The 21,015-nt window shown below is 38.5% G+C and overlaps 1 protein-coding gene across 1 annotated transcript in view; it reads left to right on the plus strand.

The window, feature by feature from the left end:
- The window catches only part of SUSD5 (sushi domain containing 5), a 42,020-nt gene that overhangs the window by 2,148 nt on the left and 18,857 nt on the right, over positions 1 to 21,015 (plus strand). Inside the window, exons 2-3 of the mRNA XM_009513564.2 lie at positions 5,862 to 6,039; positions 19,121 to 19,239. Coding sequence (XP_009511859.2) covers positions 5,862 to 6,039; positions 19,121 to 19,239 — 297 coding nt within the window. The remainder of the gene's footprint in view (positions 1 to 5,861; positions 6,040 to 19,120; positions 19,240 to 21,015) is intronic.

Consider the following 21,015-nt stretch of genomic DNA (forward strand, 5'->3'; position numbering starts at 1 on the left):
TGTCACTTAAGTGCCAAAGGACCGTTCTAGGTAACACGTATGTATTTGTTATTTTTAACTAAAAGTAACTGACTGTTTTGCAAACTGCCAAAGGGATTTTGAATTCACCTTGTAAAATCCCTGTGAAGTTCAGACTGGCCCCTGTTACAGGCAAACCTCCGAAACTGGTTTACAATATATTTCCCTAAGGACGACTTTCGCTGTATTATCTTGCGCACAAATAATGACAGAGAGCAGGCAATAAAACTGGAGACCATCGAGATTTGGTGAAGGTGTAAAGCCTCGAAGCTTAATTGATCTCTTTTGACTAGTATTTACCATAGCACATGTTGCTGTAGTGCAGATAGACTCCAGAAAGACCAAGGTAAATGCTGAAATAAAAGATAGCTTCGTTTTGCTTTGCAGTTGTTTTTTTTTTTTGATTGAAATGTGCTTGCTCATAGCTGTTGAGGTTGGGGTCAGACGGGCAGCAGGCTCCTCAAGGGCTTGTTCCTGCTCTGATGTACCATGGTGTGCCACTACTGTTGATGCAGTTACTGGAGAATAATACAGGTTATCCTGACGGGTCTCAATTATACCAGTGCAAATGCAGGGGTTTTAAAATTTCTTTGCATTTGTGCTGGAATAGGAGAACGAGGATGCACCTTCATGCATCTTGCACAGGAGTCACCTCTGCTTTTTTTTTTTGACTCCCTTTTTTGTCTTTTCACAACTGCTAAAATAGCCATGCATATGAACCATAGTTTTCTGCAGAGTACTTGCTCTGAGACAGAGCATGTCAGGAGAGAATGATGGTCATTAATCTATCTTACTAAGACACTCCTGAATTGAAAAAATTTGCTAATTTCACAACTTTACTAATTGTTCCAGAGTGGAGTTGGTCTGTTAGCTAAATTTGGGTTATGTGGAAGACCTATTGGTCAAGCCAGGTCATGTGGTGGCGACCATGCAGAGTGACTGCAGAGGTTGCAGGTGGAAGGATCCTGAATCCAGAAATCTAGGCACAATTAGGTGAGGATCTGAGATACATAGTTCTGACCTAGAACAAGATATGTCTGATGTCAAAGGTAGGAAAAAGCCCTACTATACTCTTTCCTTTGGCTTGCTTTGCACCTTTTTTGTAAAGAAAAGGAAAAAAATACGTCTTTTCTCTTCTGCTATCTCCAGACACTTGCATTTGAGTAGCAGGTGCCTAAGCATTTCAGGCTCCCACTTGCAAGACAGCACATATTCTTGCATGTTACAAAAATAAATGCATAAACAATCCCAACTCTTTGATCCTAAAGCATGTAGAAAAATTAAAATTTAAGCTCAAACTGAATTTAGCTTAGGAGGAACTCAAAGGCAACCTCCCAATTTTGCTATTTTTCTGATGATGTAATGTTGTAAGCAATTTGAATTAAATAAGACATCATTCACTTTAGTTTCTCACAGAAATAAACTCTACATTCATGAACGCTAAGCAGAACTGGTAATTACCCAAATCTCTGCCTGTAATTGTACAGTTTTACTGAATCCTCCACCCTTACTATTACAATCAAGTCCATTGTTGCACACAGCCATAGAAATGGAAATTAAATTGCTCTTGAAGTACAGAAGTGACCTTCCCTTCCTCCACTCTTTTACCTCAGTTTTTAATATTTAAGTAAAAATAAATTAGACTCCACATTTGCACATCTTTCACCACATTTATTTTGTTGAAACTGATTATGTTTTATCGTTTGAACTAGTAAGTATCATGTCATGAGATCAGCACGCTGGGCATGCCTTTTAAAGTGCTTTCATTTTATATTGTTTGTGAGAGATGTTTTTCTTTCAAAGTATATTTGGCTATGCAGTGTTATGTTACTTCTTCAAGCATGATGCAAATGCTGCTGAAGACATGGAGAATTTTGAACCCATTTCAGTGGGCTTTGAACCATACCAATATGGCTCAGAAGAACTTCTTGTCATATCTGTTACTGTATTAGAATAAATTAGCCAACCTCTGTCTTCTTGGTAACCAAGAAAATGCTGCTATTTCCACTGAGATTCCTAAAACTATGAAGAAACAGCTTTTGGACTGATTTTATTTTTGAAGAGTCCCTTTTTTGTGCTTCCATATATTTGAATGTAGATGGCTCTTACTCTTGAAAGCATAATAAGTTTCAGTTGTCAGAAGCTGAGTTTAGCAAAATTTGAAACTGGAAATAAGGTGGAGTGAGAGTAATGAACCACTGGAACAGTTTACTATTAAGTGTACTGTAAATTCACCATTACTTGGAGTCATTGAATCATGACTGGATGCCTTTTGAAAAGACATGCACTAGTTCAACCATGAATTTTTGGACTCAATGTTGGAATTACTGGGATAAATCTACAGTCTAGTTATGCACAAATTAAACAAGGTGATAAAAATGAATCCTAGAAACCTTGAGATCTATGCTGCTATGAGTATATTTTAAATCAGAATACATTGGGGTACTCTTAAGTAAAAATTCAGCAATTGCTTGTTTACAAAGTTTTAGGGCCAAACAGTAATAAAAATTATTCTTTTATCAATATATCAAAATATAATAAATATTATGTAATAATAGCAATCATATAATGGTAGAGCCTAGCAATATAATATAGGCTAGTTATTAAAGACTTTATGGTTTCAAGTGTGAGTTTTTCTTCAGAACTATGAATCCAGCTGTTAATTAACAGTTGGAAGAATTATGTCTTATCATTTATGTCTTATGATTGAAATTAAAACCTTTTCACTGGTTTCAACGTGGAACCTGAAGAAACTTATTTTGACAGGACATTTTTAATTCTGAACCTGCTAAACTCAAGATGTGGATTAAGCCTCCTGAGAAGGACTACTTTGCATGGATTTTTAGCTTGATCTTGAAACCAAAGAGACTGGCTTTTTAAAAAAGGCTTCAGAAAAGTGTGTAGAGTTTTGGGAACAAATTTCTACACAACCTGTCTCATCATCACATTATGGGAAACAAATTTCATGGGGCAGAAATGAAGGGAGAGACTTGAAAGGGGACTCAAACATGGTGGCTGTTCAAAGGTACCCCAATAAAACACATTCTACATTCTTCACACAAATAAAGGCAAAGACATGATCCTTCATCCCGTGCCTAAATATAGAACAGTCTTGTATTTAAAAGAGAATGACAGTGCATCTCTTGATATTATCTCAGAGAAAATTGATTTCAACTACTCCACACTGTCATAAAGTGCTAGAGAGAAAGGTGATACCATTTGAATTTTTTGCAACTCCAGTACCAAAATTGTCTGTTATATCATCAGACAAACCTTTTTAAAGAACTTTTCATTACAACTAGCAGTGCTAAAAATTTTACAAATATTTAACCAGGACCCTTAAATACCAAGCTTGAACATGATGCCACTTTTGTGATTAAAAGCAAGAAAAACTCAATGCATTAATATCTCAAGCATGTTAGCCATGCCACTGTGCAGAATTCAATTTGGGTGTTGTAGTTTTATTTATTTAAGGGGATTTCATATTTCGATGTGCTTTTGTGATTTCCTATTATCATGCTAGCATGTCTCCTATATTTTTTCCTGTAAATGCCCCTCAGTAATGTGACACAGCAGGATACTGGGGATCCAGCTCTTTTATTGGTCAAGTGTCAGATAAGTGAACCTTACTTGCTGTTACATTTTCTAAGTAAGATATTATGCAAAACAGAGGGCACATATTACAAACTGGGCAGGTGGCCATATTGCTTCTGAAGCTTTGGAAAAGATTCCCAGGTCACTCTGGTAAGCAGGTCAGCCTTCTTTATCCACTTCTGGCTAACCAGAGTTTCCTACAAAGCAGTTCACTACAATTTCCACGACCAGTAAGTCCCTCCTAGCTTACCCTGAAACCTATTTGTCTACATAATTTGGATATCCCAGATACCTTTTTTGAAGGACAGGATTCTGTTTTGAACCAGCATCTTCACAGTTTCTAGTAAAAAGTTAATTTATCTTAAATACTAAAAAACACATAACAGTAGTTAAGGAAAGCTGTCTCAGCCTCAGTGCTGGCTGGCTAAACTCCTCTAAAAATGTAATTGTCACTTACTGGTAAAACAACTAAATGATTAACTTAATTTCTTCTAATTATATCTAGATGGAACTCAATTCTTAATGGCTGTCTTTTTTGCAAGTCTTCTAGCTAAAATACTAATGGCTGGAAAATAGGGCTTACTGCCACGTCAAACTAACATTTGTGATTTAAGTAAGTCAGGTGCTACACAAACTGTCTTTGGTGATGCATCTCAATCCTGACAGCCGAATTGTGAAATGTAGAATGTGGACAAGTTTCTGTTTGGGCCAAAGCCTCAGTAAAGCATTGCACTTAATCCCTGCTTACCTCTACTAATGAAAGTTGTTCCACACCTTAGGAATCATTGTTTAAAAACATAATCCTTCTGCTTATATTACCTCTCTCCCTACCTCATGCATACTTGACTACATCTATTCATGGCTTTGGAAACAACAGCCTACATTAGAGTCACATGCATTGTTTGGGACATTTTGGAAAGAATCCTGAGGTTTTGGTACTCAGGACTGTAGAGGCTTGCTTTTTTTCACTGTTCTGTGTGAACTCCCCTGTTCGAATTACAGCTCATGGTATTGATTGTAGTTGAGAAGCAAGAGACTATGTAATCTAGTGGTTAGGACACTGATCTGTGTGTCTGGGTTGCATTCCTTGGTCAGCTACTGTTAACTGCATGAGAAAATCACTCTGGGTACTCTGAATTCCTTTTCCTTCTCATCACTGCTTATCCTGCTTATTGAATTTGCTATCTGCCTGAGTCAGGATGACTTCTTACTGTGCGCATGTAGGACTACCACTAATCTACTCTTGACATAAGACATGTGTTTCCAGGCATTTACTGAATGAACAGTGCTTAAAAGTTGTCTTCCTGCACATGCAAGCAACCTAAATCTGTACCTTTGATAACATCTGAGAGATGATATCTTCAGAAAGAAGGCACTTATGGCTATTTAAACATCAGCACTGTAGACTCTTTCATTGTTTATTTCTTTTTCTGGAGACATCCAGCTAATGTGTTTATTCCATAACCAGTAACTTCCCAAGTTTTATTGCCAAAACCCCAACTGCCCTGTTCCCAGTTGCCAAAACCTCTAACTTTCACCCTTACAGCTTTCACAGTTTTAGATAAATTAAAGTAAAATAAACTGAACTGAAAATAAAAATTACACAAGAAATTGTTATGCTAAGTATGTTCTCATGCTCATTCAAAAAAGCCTTCCATTAAGAAAAAAAATCCCTCCGTCTTTCCAGAAAGATATGAAAACAAAATGGCTTCACAGCAGCATTTAGCACAAATTGCCACAGAATTACATAATTCTGATTTCAGAGAATAAGTCTTTTTCTGATGTGGAAGAGTGAATTGCAATATTGGCTTTTAGATTTGTACTTACCTTATAGGTGTAGTTGTTGTAAATGTAACTGTCATATGCTTAGTAACAAATTCCAGCATTATAGCCTACAGGAGATGTTCCGACTCTGACTCTATATGTGCATATGAGTGAGTGTTGTGCTTTCTCTCTCCAGATCTTAAGTACAGACCTATAGAGGCAAGACAAGCTTCTCATATGGGCTGGGAATGAATAGGGGTCTTAGCCATACTTGCTTTTCTGTTGATGAACAAAACTAAAAGAAAAGCTAAGATAAGGGTATTTACAATGCTGATAGAATTACTCATTCAAGGAGTAGGTTGTGCATTAAAATGAACTTGGTAAAAGCAATAAGTCTTTATTTGGTGATAATTTGCAATATTTTTGTTGAATATGTATTGAATACAATCGCATGACGGGTGACATGTCCTTTCTTGGTGCTGCAGGAAAAGTGTTTGCACTTGAGTCCAAGAACAACTCTCAGGGTCTGGATTTAGCTGAAGCTGAGAAAGCTTGTGTTGACCTGAGTGCTCGCTTAGCAACTGCAGAAGAACTGAAAAGGGCTGTTATGGACTGTTCTTTCGCTGGCTGCACCACAGGATGGCTTGCTGGTGGCTCCGCTGGGTAAGGACAACAGCATAAATCTTCCTGAGAAGTATGAATGACAGCTGTCAAGCAAGTTTTTCTCCTTGGCTAAGAATATTACTGAAAAACACTGGTCACAATTCAAGCACCATGGCATGTAGCTAAATAGGCCACTCTCCCCACTAAGTCAATTTTGTACAGCTAATATTGCAGGGACAAAAATATTTATTGGTCTCAGAATACATATTTTGCAGATCTGAGGTGGTTTCCTCTTCCTCTTTCCTTCTGAATTATGTCATTGTGGTTCCTTTCCACCTGGCCTATAAAGAGGTGCTGAGCCCGAAAGGAGCTTGCAGGCTGTGGACACTGAGCTCAGTTTGCTGAGCTTCTCATGGAAACCGCGTCTCTGTCTCAGGTATTTACTTGTGTCTGAATAGACAATAGGCACGTTCAAATAGGTACGGCTTCAGGTGTACTTAGATGTGATAATGCACACATGGTAAAGAGTTTGTTGAGACAGCTCACCAAGGAGCTGATACTGTTACTTGATGTGCTGAATTGAATTGTTTGAGGTAGCTCAGGTGACTTGACATGGCACTAGGCTGAGTTTTGCCTTGCATTACAGATACTGTTGCCAGATGTACTGGCCTGCCACAGCCCCTCCAGGAAGCATCGTTGCCTCTGTACAGGCCAGTTCAAAGCAGGAACATTAACGTGTCCTGTTGTGGAAACTGCTCCCCTCTGTTGATCATAGTTTCAGGAAGCTAAAGTCAGCCTTCACGAGTACTCCAGAAGTCCAAATGACTTTCAGTGAAATTTAAAATTTAGAGAATGTATGTCCACATAGGTGTTAGCTGTGTGCCAGAAGCAGCACAGCCCCCTCACCTTGCCTGCCATGGCTGATGAAGGATTGTTGAACTCAAGCTAACTCAGGTTCATTCCAGTCCTGCACAGGTCTAGCTATGTGGCAGTGCACTGGGTCAAGCACCCACATCCCAGCTGCGCAGTTACTTCCAAAGTGAAAGGCTTCACAGTATCCGTCACGTACAGGTAGACAGGCTTCATATTTGACAAAGAGCCCAAATCACAGGAAGTTCAATGAAAAGAAAACAAAGTGGAGGAGCTGAGGGTTGACATAAATGTCCTGGGTCACTGAAGCTTGGACCATACAGCAGTTGCCCAGAAGGGGCATGAGTGGATCTGAAGCCCCTTCTCTCTTGAATCTTCCCTTTAGCAGGCTTACCAGCCACAGGCTTAGCATAATACATATATTCATTCCCTTGAGGTGCTTTACAAAGTTCTCATGAGTTAAGGGGTAATATCTAACCTACTGTCAAAGTTCAACAGTGATAAAGTTTTGTTTTGTCAAGATATTGTTTCCCAGTTCCCAAACTTTAGCATATTATTGGATTTTGTGACAGTTATCAGTTATTTAAGTAAGCATTGGTGTTTGTGTATTTTTAGGGATAAAGTTTCTGAAGGAGAGAAAATTGCTACTACTAATGAAAGGTGATATTTAAATGACTTCAAGCAAAAGCAACTAGTTCTGGTGATCCTTTTTTTCCCAGGCAAAAAAATTGTTTGAAAATGTATTTGTATGTACTTTTGGTTATTAAACAAAAAAATTCCAGAAATCTCTCAGGTTATAAGACAGTGTTCTAAACCCTACAAATTATTTTCCTAAGCCAGTTGCTGAGATGTCATGGAAGCTGAAGAGCCAGGAAAACTATCCATCTCTAAGAAGTGCATGGCAAATGCATTGTACGTGTTCTTTTACACAGCCTCTGTATTATGGAAGTAAGGAGTGCTGATGCGTAGGAGAAGAAACCATCCCTTTTTAATCTAAGCAATACCACTAGTTAGTCCTGAGAGATCCTCAATTAATTACTGCAGGCACTGGAGCTGCAACTATTAATAGATCAGTTGTGGACATATCCCTGAATATCTTCAATATCAAAATTGGATAAAGTGATAGACTGTACACATCACACCATGATGATGTGAGAATGTACACATCGTCCTACTGAAGGGAAGGAAAGGAAGGTTTTTCATCCCTTCCAACTTTCTGTACTCCATTCCTCCAGTAAACCTGTCCTTAATATGGAAGCCTCTAAAGTATTTATCAGAAAGGACATTGTGTGGGTACATCAGCATGCCATTACTGTGCAGTCACCACATCTGACCTTCACTGGAGAGTTTCATCAGAGAGAATAGTTCTTCAGAGCTGGAATTTGATACTTTTTTACCTGGGACTATTTTACCCAAGGCTGGGTAAGCACCAGAATGTATGTTACTTGGTTTGCTGAACTGGATATTTTTTACTTTGGGGAAAACCAGGAAAAGTATAATGCCTAAAAAGGGTATACTGGTTTCACTGTTAGTTAATGCAGCTCTAGAGAAGGAAATGAGCTGTGGAGTGCAAAGTATGCAAATGAGACAAGTTATTCAAGTTGGACAAGCTCAAGCAGAATATTAAAATTTTCAGAGGGATTTAGATGAATGGGCAAAATTATGTCAAATGGAGTTCAATGATAATACTTGCAGGAGGAATATCTTACAATCTTAAAATATCTTCCAGGGTTCTGATTTACCTCTGTCAGCCCAGGAAAGATATGAGGACATCACTATGGACAGCACAAAGAAAACCTCTGCCAAACTGCAGCTGTAGTAAAAACAAACAAACAAACAAAAACAAACAGTTGCTAGAATGCTTATGGAATGGAGAATATGAAAAATATATACATACATATATATACAGACATATAAGTCAGTGTAACAGCCTCCTTTGGAATATTATACATATTACTGTTACTACATCTTAAGAAAGGTATTAAAACAGGCCCAATAAGGGCTCAAGAATTATTACAGGCATAGAAAAGCTATTAAGAAGGGACTTAAAATATTTTGCTAAGTTAATTAGTTAATTTAAAAAATATATCTGTGGGTACCTATTCAATACATTGGGCATTTACTTGATAAATGGAAATGTGATAGCTAGGAAAAAGGATAGCTGGTAAATAGCAAACCCTCAAACCACACTCCTCCCCTGATTTAACATGGAGATGGGAAAACAGGCTTCACAGCATGCTCAGAAGATAACGGAAGTAGGGAAAATGATTTCCAGAATAAAGGACTCTTCACTGTTACTCAGCCTGATGGACCTCCACATCTTCAAATGTGATGGCATAGCCCAGGGAGAGAAGTGACCTCCCCACGTTTGCCAGGTCGAAATCCATTCAGGACTTTATAGGCTGGCTCCAAAACCTTGGATTTCTCCCAGCAGCTGACTGGCGTCCAGTGCAGATCACAGAGCTTTAGTCTAATATTCTCCCATATCCTCTTGGACCATGTACCTCAGAAAGGAGATGAATAGGAGGGAACATGATAAAAGGCGTTCCTAATTTCAGGAAGAATGCAGTTTGTTTTATTTATTTGGTGCCTGGAAAGTATCCCAATCTTTCCCCCAAGGAAAAATGCATAAGACATCGGCAGTAGAAGTAAATGCAAACAAACAATGTGAGTGAAGTCGTTATAGTGATGCAGGTTTTCTGACACGCTTCAGTCCTCCTTCCACCACATAGGCTTAAAACTGAACATGAGCTCTAGCAGAGATGTAAGGACCTTTACATCTCTAGATCAATTTTCCAGGTTTTGCACAAGTCAGTGACTTGTTAATTTCTGAGGGCTATTTTATGGTCTTAGTGAACAATTACAATCCCACTCTTAGTAAATATATCCATCACTGTTGGGTTATTATTATTTTCAGGGCCTGGAAACCTATGGGAGTTTCTCCTGTAAGACTGAGGCACATCACTGAGTCAGCATGAGCGTGTTTATACTGCCCACTCTCTGGGCTATACCTCCTGTATGGGCAAAGAGGAGAATTTGGTCTGAAGAACTGGCCCTTTTTGGGTAACTGTCAAATTTCTGATTACCTGTATCTAAATTTCAATCCGTATGTAAGTATGCAAAGATTTTGAGATTATAATGGGACATCCTCTGTTGGATCCAACCAAGACATGGCAGCCCAACTCACTCCAACCTGTTGCTTAGAGACCCACTGCAGTGACTGTTGCCTCCTCAGCTGTGCTGGTAGAGGTGCTCATCTTTTGTCTGTTGTAAGCCAGAAGTGAGCAGGGTGGGCAACCAACTGGTAGTTAGAGTGTTAAAAACCATCATTCTGCAGAGGGTGATGCAGGTGGAAGACACCAATCTGCTGGTGGAGATGTTCACCTTGCATTCTCTATCCTACTACAGTCCCTGCAAACCAGGCTAGTCCAAATAGCCGGTCTCAACAAATATGATTCACTTCAACTGGTGTAGGATGGAAATTGCTTAAACAAATAGCTCACTGGCAGCAAATCCAAAGAGACAATACACTTGGTAGTGTTGTGGTTTGAGCAGCCTGGGTCAAAACCTCTTTCATAAGCATATGGGGATGTTTTTGTCTTCCACTTTCAGTTGTTCAGAACAACCCAATTCAGAGTTCAGGGCTGTTACTGGCAGATCCGAGGGCTTGGAAACTTTTAGAGAAGAGCCACTGACAAACAGATAGGGATGAGAGAATAAGGAGTAACTTGTTCCAGCAGCCGAGAAGTAAACCATTTACAAGTCAGTCCTGAAATGTGTAACTTATAAAGCATTATACATTGTTACATTTCAGGAAATGAAGTGTTGTTAGGCAGGTCTCGTTTGTCAGATGAGCCCTAATAGCTATTTATACTAAAATGACACTCTTAGGACTTATTTGCATGTCAGACAAGTGAGTCAGTAAAACCAGCAAGTGATCTGCCAGAATATAAATGAAAAAAGGTGGCCAAGTTCCTTGAAGGCCTCTTACTGCTATCTTTTGAATTCAGATGTCATACTGGAAAACCCTGTGTCAAGTCCTCCAGCGTTGGGCAGTGTGTTCTGAAGGGTCTTATGGTCATTTCTGGGGTTTTTGAAATTTGGAAAATGATCACGACACAATTTTTCTTGTGACCAGCCCTGTGCAAAGAATAGTAAAAAGCAGCTATTTATTTTAGAAATTGTGAACATCCTCAACAGCTTGTATTAAGATATTCATAGCGAATTTACTAATTTCCATCACTTTTCTAGGACTGAAAAGCTGAAGCTGTACTATTCCCTATCATGTTCCTTATTTGTCTACAAAAGAATGAAGCCATGTATCCCTTCTATAAGGGCTTTGTGGCTCTGCATAGACTTTCTCTTCTAAAATAGACCTCCTACAGGGCTGTCAACCTGTTCCTTTGCATGAATTTGCCCTGGGCTGGTTCCTACCCAGTCCCTGGAGGATTTGTCTCAGAGGGGATAACTCTGGAGTAAGCAAGCACAGTCAGCTAGAATAAGCTTTGCTGTGGGAGTCAGAAGACTGGGGTTCTTTTCTTGGCTGACCACAGACCAGATGTTTGCTGCTAGGAAAATTACTTCATCTCTATTTTTCCTTCCTTTTGTTAGCTCTTTGGGTTTTGCCCTGACTCCTATTGAACGCTTCTACAGTGTCAAACACAGCAGGGCCCTCACTGCAGATGACACTAGTGGGAAATGTAATAAGACTCAGAAATGACATTTCACAAGACTACCTACTTCTGTTTCTGCCTACTGCATGGCAGCACCTGGCAGTAGGGTAATAACAGCCCATTTCTTGGGAAAGAAAAAAACAATATCCAAGGAATGAAGTAAGGGTCAATCTCTAACCCGTGTCAGTCCTCTCATCTGTGTGTGTAGACCATTGGACTTGTGGGCCCCGTGAAATCTGTCCAGGTGTACATGCTAAAACATGTCCACTTGCTTATTTGCAGAGAAACAGTCCTAATGATAAGTCAATTTGGCAAGCTCTCTGTTTTATTTCAAGGCTATGCTCTGCTGCCTGATGATAATGCATATGAATGTGCTCCCAGATGTTGGTGTGAGGTGGGTCAATTAATTCCCTTCAAGAGAAAAATCCAGACATAGCTGACAGGACATAGTCCAATTAAAAATGCTAAAATTGGTTATGAAACTGAGGAGGTCTTGCACTCTCAAATGCCTTCATGTCACGAACTCCAGTCCCACAGCCCACAGCTGGTGTCATGCTCGGCTAGAAGATGGCTTTGTCTTCTCATTGTCTCTTGCAGTCATCTCAGAAAGTCTCATACAGAGAAAAAAAACAAAGTAGTTGTGTTTCAGGAATAGGGATTTTTAAATGAAGCTCAGGCAAGAGACTTGAGTTTCATGTATGGACATGGCCATCACTCCAAGGAATGATATCACTGAGCAATGTGGACATGAGCCACTTTGCATCAGCTCAGGGGGGGGGCAAATCTTTTCTTGGCACAAGCTGGGAAGACAGCATGGGCAAAGTATGACAGTCACAGTTCTTGTAAAACAGACAGCCCACTAATTGAAGAATTTTTTAGAAAATGTACTTTTTCAGGAAAAGCATCATACAAAAGAAAATAAATTTTTGATGTATTTGCTAGGACAAGCACCCAAAAGACCATCTGCTGAAATGTAGCATGACGGTCCACAGAGTAGCCATTTACTTAGCTGGACTTTTAAATTGTATTTTTACTGGGAGGTTTTTTTAACACACCTTGAAGACTTTAGCAAAACTTTATCAAACTTTGGCACAAAAGATAGGGGCATGCTGGTGAATTTAGTTCATGCCAGAAGGTTAGAACTCATTGATAAAACCAAGGAAAATCACAATATTGAACAGGAAGGTAAGCCTGACTTCAGAGATGGAGTAGTAGGAATGGGGTGAAATGCAACAGTATTATGTGGAGACTAATAGGATTTTCTGCCTTAAGCTAGCAGTTCAGCTGGAAAGGCAGAGCAAAAGAAAGAGCTGGGTGTATTCATAGAACACAGGATGGTGGCAGTGAGCCTGCCATAAAGTAAAATAACTCACATAAAATTTACAAAAAAAAGGAAATGCAGTCCTCTTAAAAGACATCCATCAGCTCTTCCAGGAGAGAGAGGGCAGTACCGAAGGGCTTGAATGAGGCACTGGTGAGATACCACCTGCAACAGTGCAATGTAATTCTTGGTGTCCAAGCTCAGAAGGGATAAACTCAGACTAGGGTCAGCCTAAGAAAGCACTTCTCTTATCAGAAGTGATTAAAGGTGATCATTTTGTTTAGTCTAGCAAAATGAAGGCAAAAGGGGGATATGCTTACTCTTAGCAGATGAACAAGAGCAACAAACACCAGGATTTTAACTTGCCAGTTAGTTCTAATGGGGTTGATTTTCTAATTTTCAAAAGAACTTCACATATTTTTCCCTTTTTTTACAGTCTCTGTAATGTTTAGTCCTATCTGAAAGGCTTTTGTCTGAGAATTGAGCTTCTTTGTAAATGAATAGCACTCAGAAAATATTTTTGTATTTTTTGTTAAATCCTTAAAATAGCATCTATTATGAAAGCCACAGATTATCTCAGAGCTGACAAAATGAAATTGGGTAAACCCAACTTTCTAGTGACACTTGCCATGTCTTGAGCACCCAGCTAGTCCAGGCCAGGAAGCAACACGATTCTCCTCTACGTGCACTAAGAATGCTCAAATTATATGTACATAGCAATATTATAGTAAAATGGCTATATAAAATCTTTCATACTAGGCTACAGTACGAAAATCTGCATGAATGGGCCATATTTATTTAATGAACAGAGGCCTTACTATTTCAGTAGTCATACGTACAATTTTAAGCACAAAAGACTGCATTTTGGTGTATATTTTTAAGAATCTAAAGGATATTGGTTCTGCCTTGGTAAGACCTCCTTTTGACATTTCCAGTGGCAGTATTGCTGTTGGAATGTCTTCATGTCACACTTAGCAGCTGCTTACTTTGGGTCACATCCAGCCAAAATTAGCCTCTATAGTTCCCAGTCAATGGACTTTCCAAAGCCCACCTGTGCTCCCCTTCATGACTTTTCAGGGAAATTTTCTTCCCTTCGGTAATGATGAACATGTCATTTATGTTTTATTCCTCATCAGAGCCAGCTTTATAATTTGCAGTTTCCCAAACTACAGAAGAGAAAGACTAAGAATAAAAAACCTCTAGTCAGGCTTTCAGACTACTGATTTTTTTACTCTCACCTAGTTACTGAAACACAAGTGGTAAAGCTGACCCATGAAAAAAATTAACACAGGATGTTAAAGATTTATCTTGACTAAGAAAAGTGATGAAGTTTTAAACTTTCTAATTAGGGGAAGGTTTGTTACAGTCTATTATGTTATGAACCAGACTTTCACAGCGCCTCAGCTAACACATTGGTGATGATGTTCTTCTGAGTTGAATATATTCACGTGCAAGTTTATACTACTATGAATAAATGTCATAAGACCATCCTGACTCAGTTCAGTTAATTTATTGACTAAGACTACAAAACTTACAATCAATTGGCAGATAAAGCAGCGACTGCAAAACATACCGGTCCCACCTACTGGTTTCTGTGCTGGTGGATCACACTCTGTTGTATAAACTCAGCTGTTAACTCCATATGGTTTAACTTGGGTTTACTGAAAAATTTTCAAGTATTACAAAATTGCTTTGTAATTAGAAAGTAGAAGTACCAGTGGATACTACTATAAACAAAATTTATAATTTATATGTAAATACTTATTATATTTTTATATATTTATTATTCATGCATACATACCATATATAAAATTAAGTATCATTACTATCACTCAAATATATCATTACGATACATTTAATAATATATATTACATAATGGTATATTGTGGCATGTTGTGAAGTAAATACTATTCATTCAAGCTTTTTCTGCTGTTTCCTTCTTTGAACAGAGGAATTAGGAGAAGGGCAAAATATACCAATTACTCATTGGTTAGTTAATAGATCAGAAAAAAATATATCCAGTGCAAGAGTAAGCGGAAGGCTTCTAGGAAGTCTGGTTCATAACTTATTGTGCTACATATTAAATTTTCTGCTTACACACACACATCATAAATGCAGTATCTGAGTCATGACCCAGGAAAACAATGATCAGCTTGGCCAACCTCTGATCTTTTTATTAGAGTAGGTAGAGGGGAAGGACTCTTAATTGTTCTTAGTTCTTAGTTGGATGAATGATGCAGCTGAAATAAAGCTAAGGTTCAATGCAGAGCAGAGTGTCCGTGATTTCTTGCTTTCTTGTCTGAGATGAGAAGAGGCATCATGAAGCAGGTTGCCCTAGGCTGGATAGCAGTGCTCTGGGAAGGTTCTCAGTAGCTTTTGGCTGGGCTTGTCAAGAAACCAAAGGAAACACAATCAGGAACCCTCCCACTTTCCATCAGAGAGCAGAGGCTGTTGTCAACACCACTAAACCCCCTCCTTTCCCAACTCTATTTTTATCTTACTGATAGTATATGGTACTTATGCTTTCTATAGAAATAATGTGTGTGATTGATTTTTATGCTTTAATTGTGAGGGAGAGTTTTTCAGAGTTCAGGGCAGCGTTAGAGTTATTTTCAGGGATGCATGGATGTTTCAAGCAGATGTATATCAAATATAGAGGATTATTACGGATGATCTGCAGTTTGAACTCAGTTTGTTACTTCTGAGCATGTCTACTTTAACGAGAGATCTCCACAGAAGGAAAAATGAAATAGCATCTATTTGTGAAATACAAGGTACAAAACCACACATTGCACTGCCCTAAGCATCAGAGTACAATGTATCCTAAAAGGATGAGTAATAAGCAAGTCTGTGTAAGTTTAAGTTCAATTATTACATGAAAGTAGCAATAAATAGAATTAAACTTCCCTGCATGACTACATTCTTCTAAATGGATGTGTAGGTGGATGTATCCCTAAAAAAAGTATAAACTTTCTGGCATACTCTCAACCAGGGTGCATGCCCCAGTGCAACAATTCAAAATAATAAAGAAATGAAGTAGGGGACACATTTCCACAACCTCTCAGGTGGGTGCTGGAAAGAGTAGGGAAAATGACCTTTTTTCTTTTTTCCCATTTCAGCATGGCAATGCTGCTGCTGAAGAAATTTTAAAATATGTTGAATTCTGAATTTATAGATACTTTTTGGTCCTCAAATGAAAAATATAATAAAGTTAAAGCATCAAAACATGCCTTTTAGAACTGAGACAAAAGTGTACCTATGTATTTAATCTATAATTACAGATTAAAAACTAGCATTTTAGGATTTAGGGAAACGTATACCCACCCTCAAGAAATCAGAGAAGAGAGACTATTACTGAATATTTTTAGTCATACCTGGAGTCCTACTGACTGCAAAGAGACTATTTCTGTGCCAAAGGCATTGCATGTCGGATCACTAGACCTACTACTGAGAAATACTGAGCATTCCTGAAGCTCCTTTCAGCAGTGATAATAGCAGCTTACTGAAGATCACAGAATTGCAGAATGGTAGGGGTTGGAAGGGACCTCAGGAAATCACCTTGTCCAACCCCCCTGCTTGAGTAGGTACATTTAAAATGGTTAAAGCTTGCAGGACTGAGCTCATGGTAGGAAACTACTGACAGAGAAGGAGGAATGGGAGAGATTAAATAGATTTTTCTTTTTTTCCTATTTTTTGTATGCTTACAGGACATGACTTCTTTCATCTCAGAAAAATTACATTAGAATGTTTGCAGTTTCAAACGGATCAATTTTAATGTGACAAAGACCCACAATTAAAGTCCTAAGTAAAAGATTAACTAGGGTCCGGTGTTGTAGGAAAAAAAAGAAATAGACAGGAAGAGGAATTTTTAAACTTCAGGTAGGAAAAAAGTTTAGTGAGAAATGCACTTTAAAATTCTTAATGTTATTTAAAGCCTTTCTTTATGTATAATATTAAAACTGTATTTAAGGTTGGACTAGATGATCCCTGAGGTCCGTTCCAACCTGTGATTCTGTGATATATGCAAGATACACCTTTGCAGGTTTGGTTTCATTGGATTGCAGCTAAGAAATGCTCTTAAGATTAATTAACTAACCAATATATTATATCAACTACAAACTTGTAATTCATTGTACAATACTTGAAAAAAAAAAAGTAAGAAAAACTTGCTCTTCAAGTACATGATCTTACATGTGAGCCAGGTATCCTGTTTTGGAGATGACCTGAATACACCAAGGATGTATCACCCACAGATAACTTTTTAGCCTCCTGAAGAAATGGTAAAGAAATTAGAGTGCTTTGGACAGAAGCAAAATATATTGGCTAGAAATTGGAATTAGAAATCAGAGAATTGAAGATAAGATTTTCAAAAGTGGTTTCCAAGTATAAGGAATTATTCCTTGACTGAGCATAGAAAGGAATGTGGCTTGTTGGTGGTGGGTTTTTTGTTGGGTTTTTGTTTTTTTTTTATAAGAAGGTCTGAAGTCTTAAGTACACAGTTACACGCAAAAGGCACAAATTTTTAAAGACACATCAGTATCTGATTAGGCAGTGTTGCAAGGCATAACTGATTCGGGTACCTAAGTGAGTGAGTAATTACTGGAAATATTACGGGTCGTAAGTCACTTTTTGAAGGGGGGCATAACTGTTTCATTCACTTAGGCCTTGTAAGACCTAGCAGAACAGTACGTGAATACATACAAAAATTTTCTAATTGACAGCCTGATTCTCTCAGTCATCTGAACTCACTTTGGCAGATCCAGTCACTTATGTTTAGGTGCCTGATTACTGACTTAGAAGACTTGAACTTTAAAAGCATTAAATCCTAAGAGGATTTAGACTTGATTTTAAACTTACATTGACAATATTGTCCTTCAGGTTGCCCCCAAAAAATCAAGGGGTGTTTTCCTTACAAAAGAAACATATTTGATTTGAAATTGTGAAGGGGCTTTCAGTAGAGGATGACGTCACATCATTTTCCAGAGCAGAAGTGTAGTAGGAACCATTCTGGTACATATGCGTGACCACCACCATATGGATTGTTTCATGATGCTTTTGTTTGTTTACATTAAAAGAACATTAAAGTTGCATATTTAACTGCTCAAAAGCTAACACATGCTAGAATTAAGATGGTCTGTATAATAGTAATTCACTCTACTTGTGTAAATCAATTCTTATATAGTATTTAAGTGCATGATAAAATACTGGGTTTCCACTGGATCTTTTCCATGCTCAGCGAATGGGTAGCTGGACAACATTTATTTTATTCTCCAAATTGAGTGTGGGACTGATGGGAAAATTAGTTCCAACATTGCACAATACAAAATGATAAATTTTCTTCCACTGGAAAGATTCCTCTGTGGAAAGCATTTTTGTCTTGCTTTCACTAGAATAGCTGACCGTGCAACACTTCTACAAACTTACTGTCCACAAAAAATAAAACCCACACCATTAATATCCAGCTGCAAAAATTTGGGCTGAATTCACTTTCCCAGCCTTTGTAACCTTCTGTGTAACAGTAAAACCAGTGTCTTCTATAACAAACTGTCTCTTATTTGTCAGTTTTAAGCAGCCAGTACAGCTGAGAGACGAGATAATTAGTAATCTCTTCCTTTATGTTCAGCATCTACAGAGTTGTAAAACCAAATACAGATTTATTACCTTTGTTCAAGCCTATGAAGGGCAACAGGAAGGATTAGGTACTGTTGAATACCAAGCCAGAAGAAATGGAGTTTACACAAAGGTGTGGAATTACTGTAAAAAAAACGATAGCAGCTTTTTCTTGCAAGAACTCAGGATGAATTTTCTGAGCTTGCCTGTGTTAGCTATTGAGCAGTTAAATATGCAACCTTAATGTCCTCTTAATGTAAAGTGCTAATGATTTATAATCTTTCAGACCAAATCTTGAGTTTTCTATTCAGTTTTATCCAGGTGCCATTGGTGGGAATATGCGTTGCTGGAATGTAAGGGTAGAATGGGGCTTTAAATATGCTGGGACTTGGTCTGATGTTTAGAAGTATTACAGAATATAAGATGAAGATTCTTAACTGCTTCATATGCCTTGAACTGATTTACAGCAAACATTTTTTTTAATTACTTCTAATTCTCCCTTGGCTTTTTTGTAGATCTTCCCACACTAATCCCTTATGTGCCAATTCTTAAACAGTGAAGCTGAGGCTAAAGCCTGACTACTGTGATAAAAGATCTCCAAATTTCACCTGCATGTACAACTCCAGAAGATTTCTGATTATTTTTTTCTTCTTCTTCTTTATTTTAGGACAATTATATGCAGAAAGACGGGCAGCAAACAGCAGAGCGTGAAAGCCATTGATGTTAAAATTGAAACCCATCCCTTTGTGAATGACCAATATGATGCTTTTTGTGTAAAGGATGAAGGTCAGCACTGATATACTATTGAAATAATGCACCGTCATTGCTGTCTTGCGACATTAAAATTTTTGCCTTCAATTTTTCTACTGCTGAGAGGCAAAGAGGGAATGTTAAGGAATAAATTTTTATAGTAATCACCCGCTAAGTGAGCCAACTGCTACACTGGTTGCAGGAAATAAATTGCATTGTCTTTTATCTTTGCTGCAGTTTAGCAAGTTCAAACAGCACTACTGATCTGGGAGAACCCATTCTGGTGTTCAGAGAACATACTTTAAAGAAAAGAATATATCTGGCACCAGTATAACTGAGATGCCTGAAGTATCTCCCATACTCACCAGGGTAACTGAATGTACCTTGGAAAGCTGGCTTCCAACCGCAAAACACCGCAGGGTTGCATATCTATCAGTATACAAAATTTGTATGCAAATAATGTCATTGCCACCATTCTAATTTTTTTGTTTGGTTGGTTTTTATTTTTGTTAACAAGTGGAGACCAGCCTGCTAGGGACTCAGGTATACCATGGATGATTCTGAAAACCAAATTATTTTCAATTTAAGTTCATTCTTAAACTTTTTATTATTCCAGTGCCAGGACCCACAAGCAAAGATGGAGTCTGAGGGCAAAAAATAAGTTGTTACCAACAGGCAGGATTGTGTAAAGAAATTTGGAAACCCCTAAAACAGATTGTTGATGTCCTCAGTGAAGTTTCGCATCTCATTTTCAAGAAAAGCAGGGGCAAGCAGATGGCATTTACTGAGAAACAATAAGCTCACAACACTGCAGGGCATTTTAATAAAGAGTCAATGGCAGCAGTGGGCATGAAAATATGATTGAAGTGAAATGTGGCAGAGGTGATATATATCTGATGTGTACCCAGTCATTCAAAAATCACAGAGTTTGACCATCCTCTCAGTAACCCTTGTGATATCAACTCCGGGCTCCGTGCTGCTATGAGCGATGCCAGCTCTGTCACCCGGTTGCTAATGTTGTCACACAAGCACCTTTGTGCTTTCTTCCATGCTGCTCCTCACATATAGGAGCAGCTCCCTGTAAACATCTGCAAAACTCTCTCATTGTCTTCTTCAAATCTCTCTTTTGTCATCTCGAGCCTCCCCCCCTCGAGAAAAACCTTGCAGTGGGTGGGACAGCTGTGGGACGCTGAAATCATTGCTCTGGCAACCATTGTTCCATTGTGCCCTTGTGCTCCCCTGTCTGTCTCCACCTGCTGCGTCTGAGCTTACACGTAGATGCTGGATGTCAGGGAAGGAACTGTGTTTGCCTTTTGCATTTGGTTATTGCTCACAGTAAAGGGGCAGTAAAGGTGAAGGTAAGAACATAGTCTGGCAATGCCTGTTGGAGAGGAGTACTACATAGGACTGCATAGTTAAAACTCAGGGGAAAATTCACTTCACTTGCAAAGAAGAGGCAATTTATGAACAACTTGTTTCGTACAAGGCAGGGAGTTTCCTGATGACAGAATGGGACGATCGTGCCAATAGACTCACCAAATAGTCCTTACACGCAGAAACATTTCTGGATGACAATAAGGTCACCTCTTCTCTGAATACATAAAAAATTTTGGCTGCAGAGTCAATGTTTGAATAGAAAGGCTTGAGCGAAGTTGTGTGGCAGAGCCTAGTCTGTAGCTGGTATGAAAAGAGCAAAGTCCAGAAAGGAAATAGCCTTAACACGCAAGTGTAACACACAGTAACACACAAGCCAGCACAAAGCAGTTGACTGATGAGAGAACATCCTACACCTTAGGGACGCCACTTTCAGTT

This window comes from Phalacrocorax carbo, chromosome 2 (assembly GCF_963921805.1).
Source record: "Phalacrocorax carbo chromosome 2, bPhaCar2.1, whole genome shotgun sequence".
NCBI classification, from domain to species: Eukaryota; Metazoa; Chordata; class Aves; order Suliformes; family Phalacrocoracidae; genus Phalacrocorax; species Phalacrocorax carbo.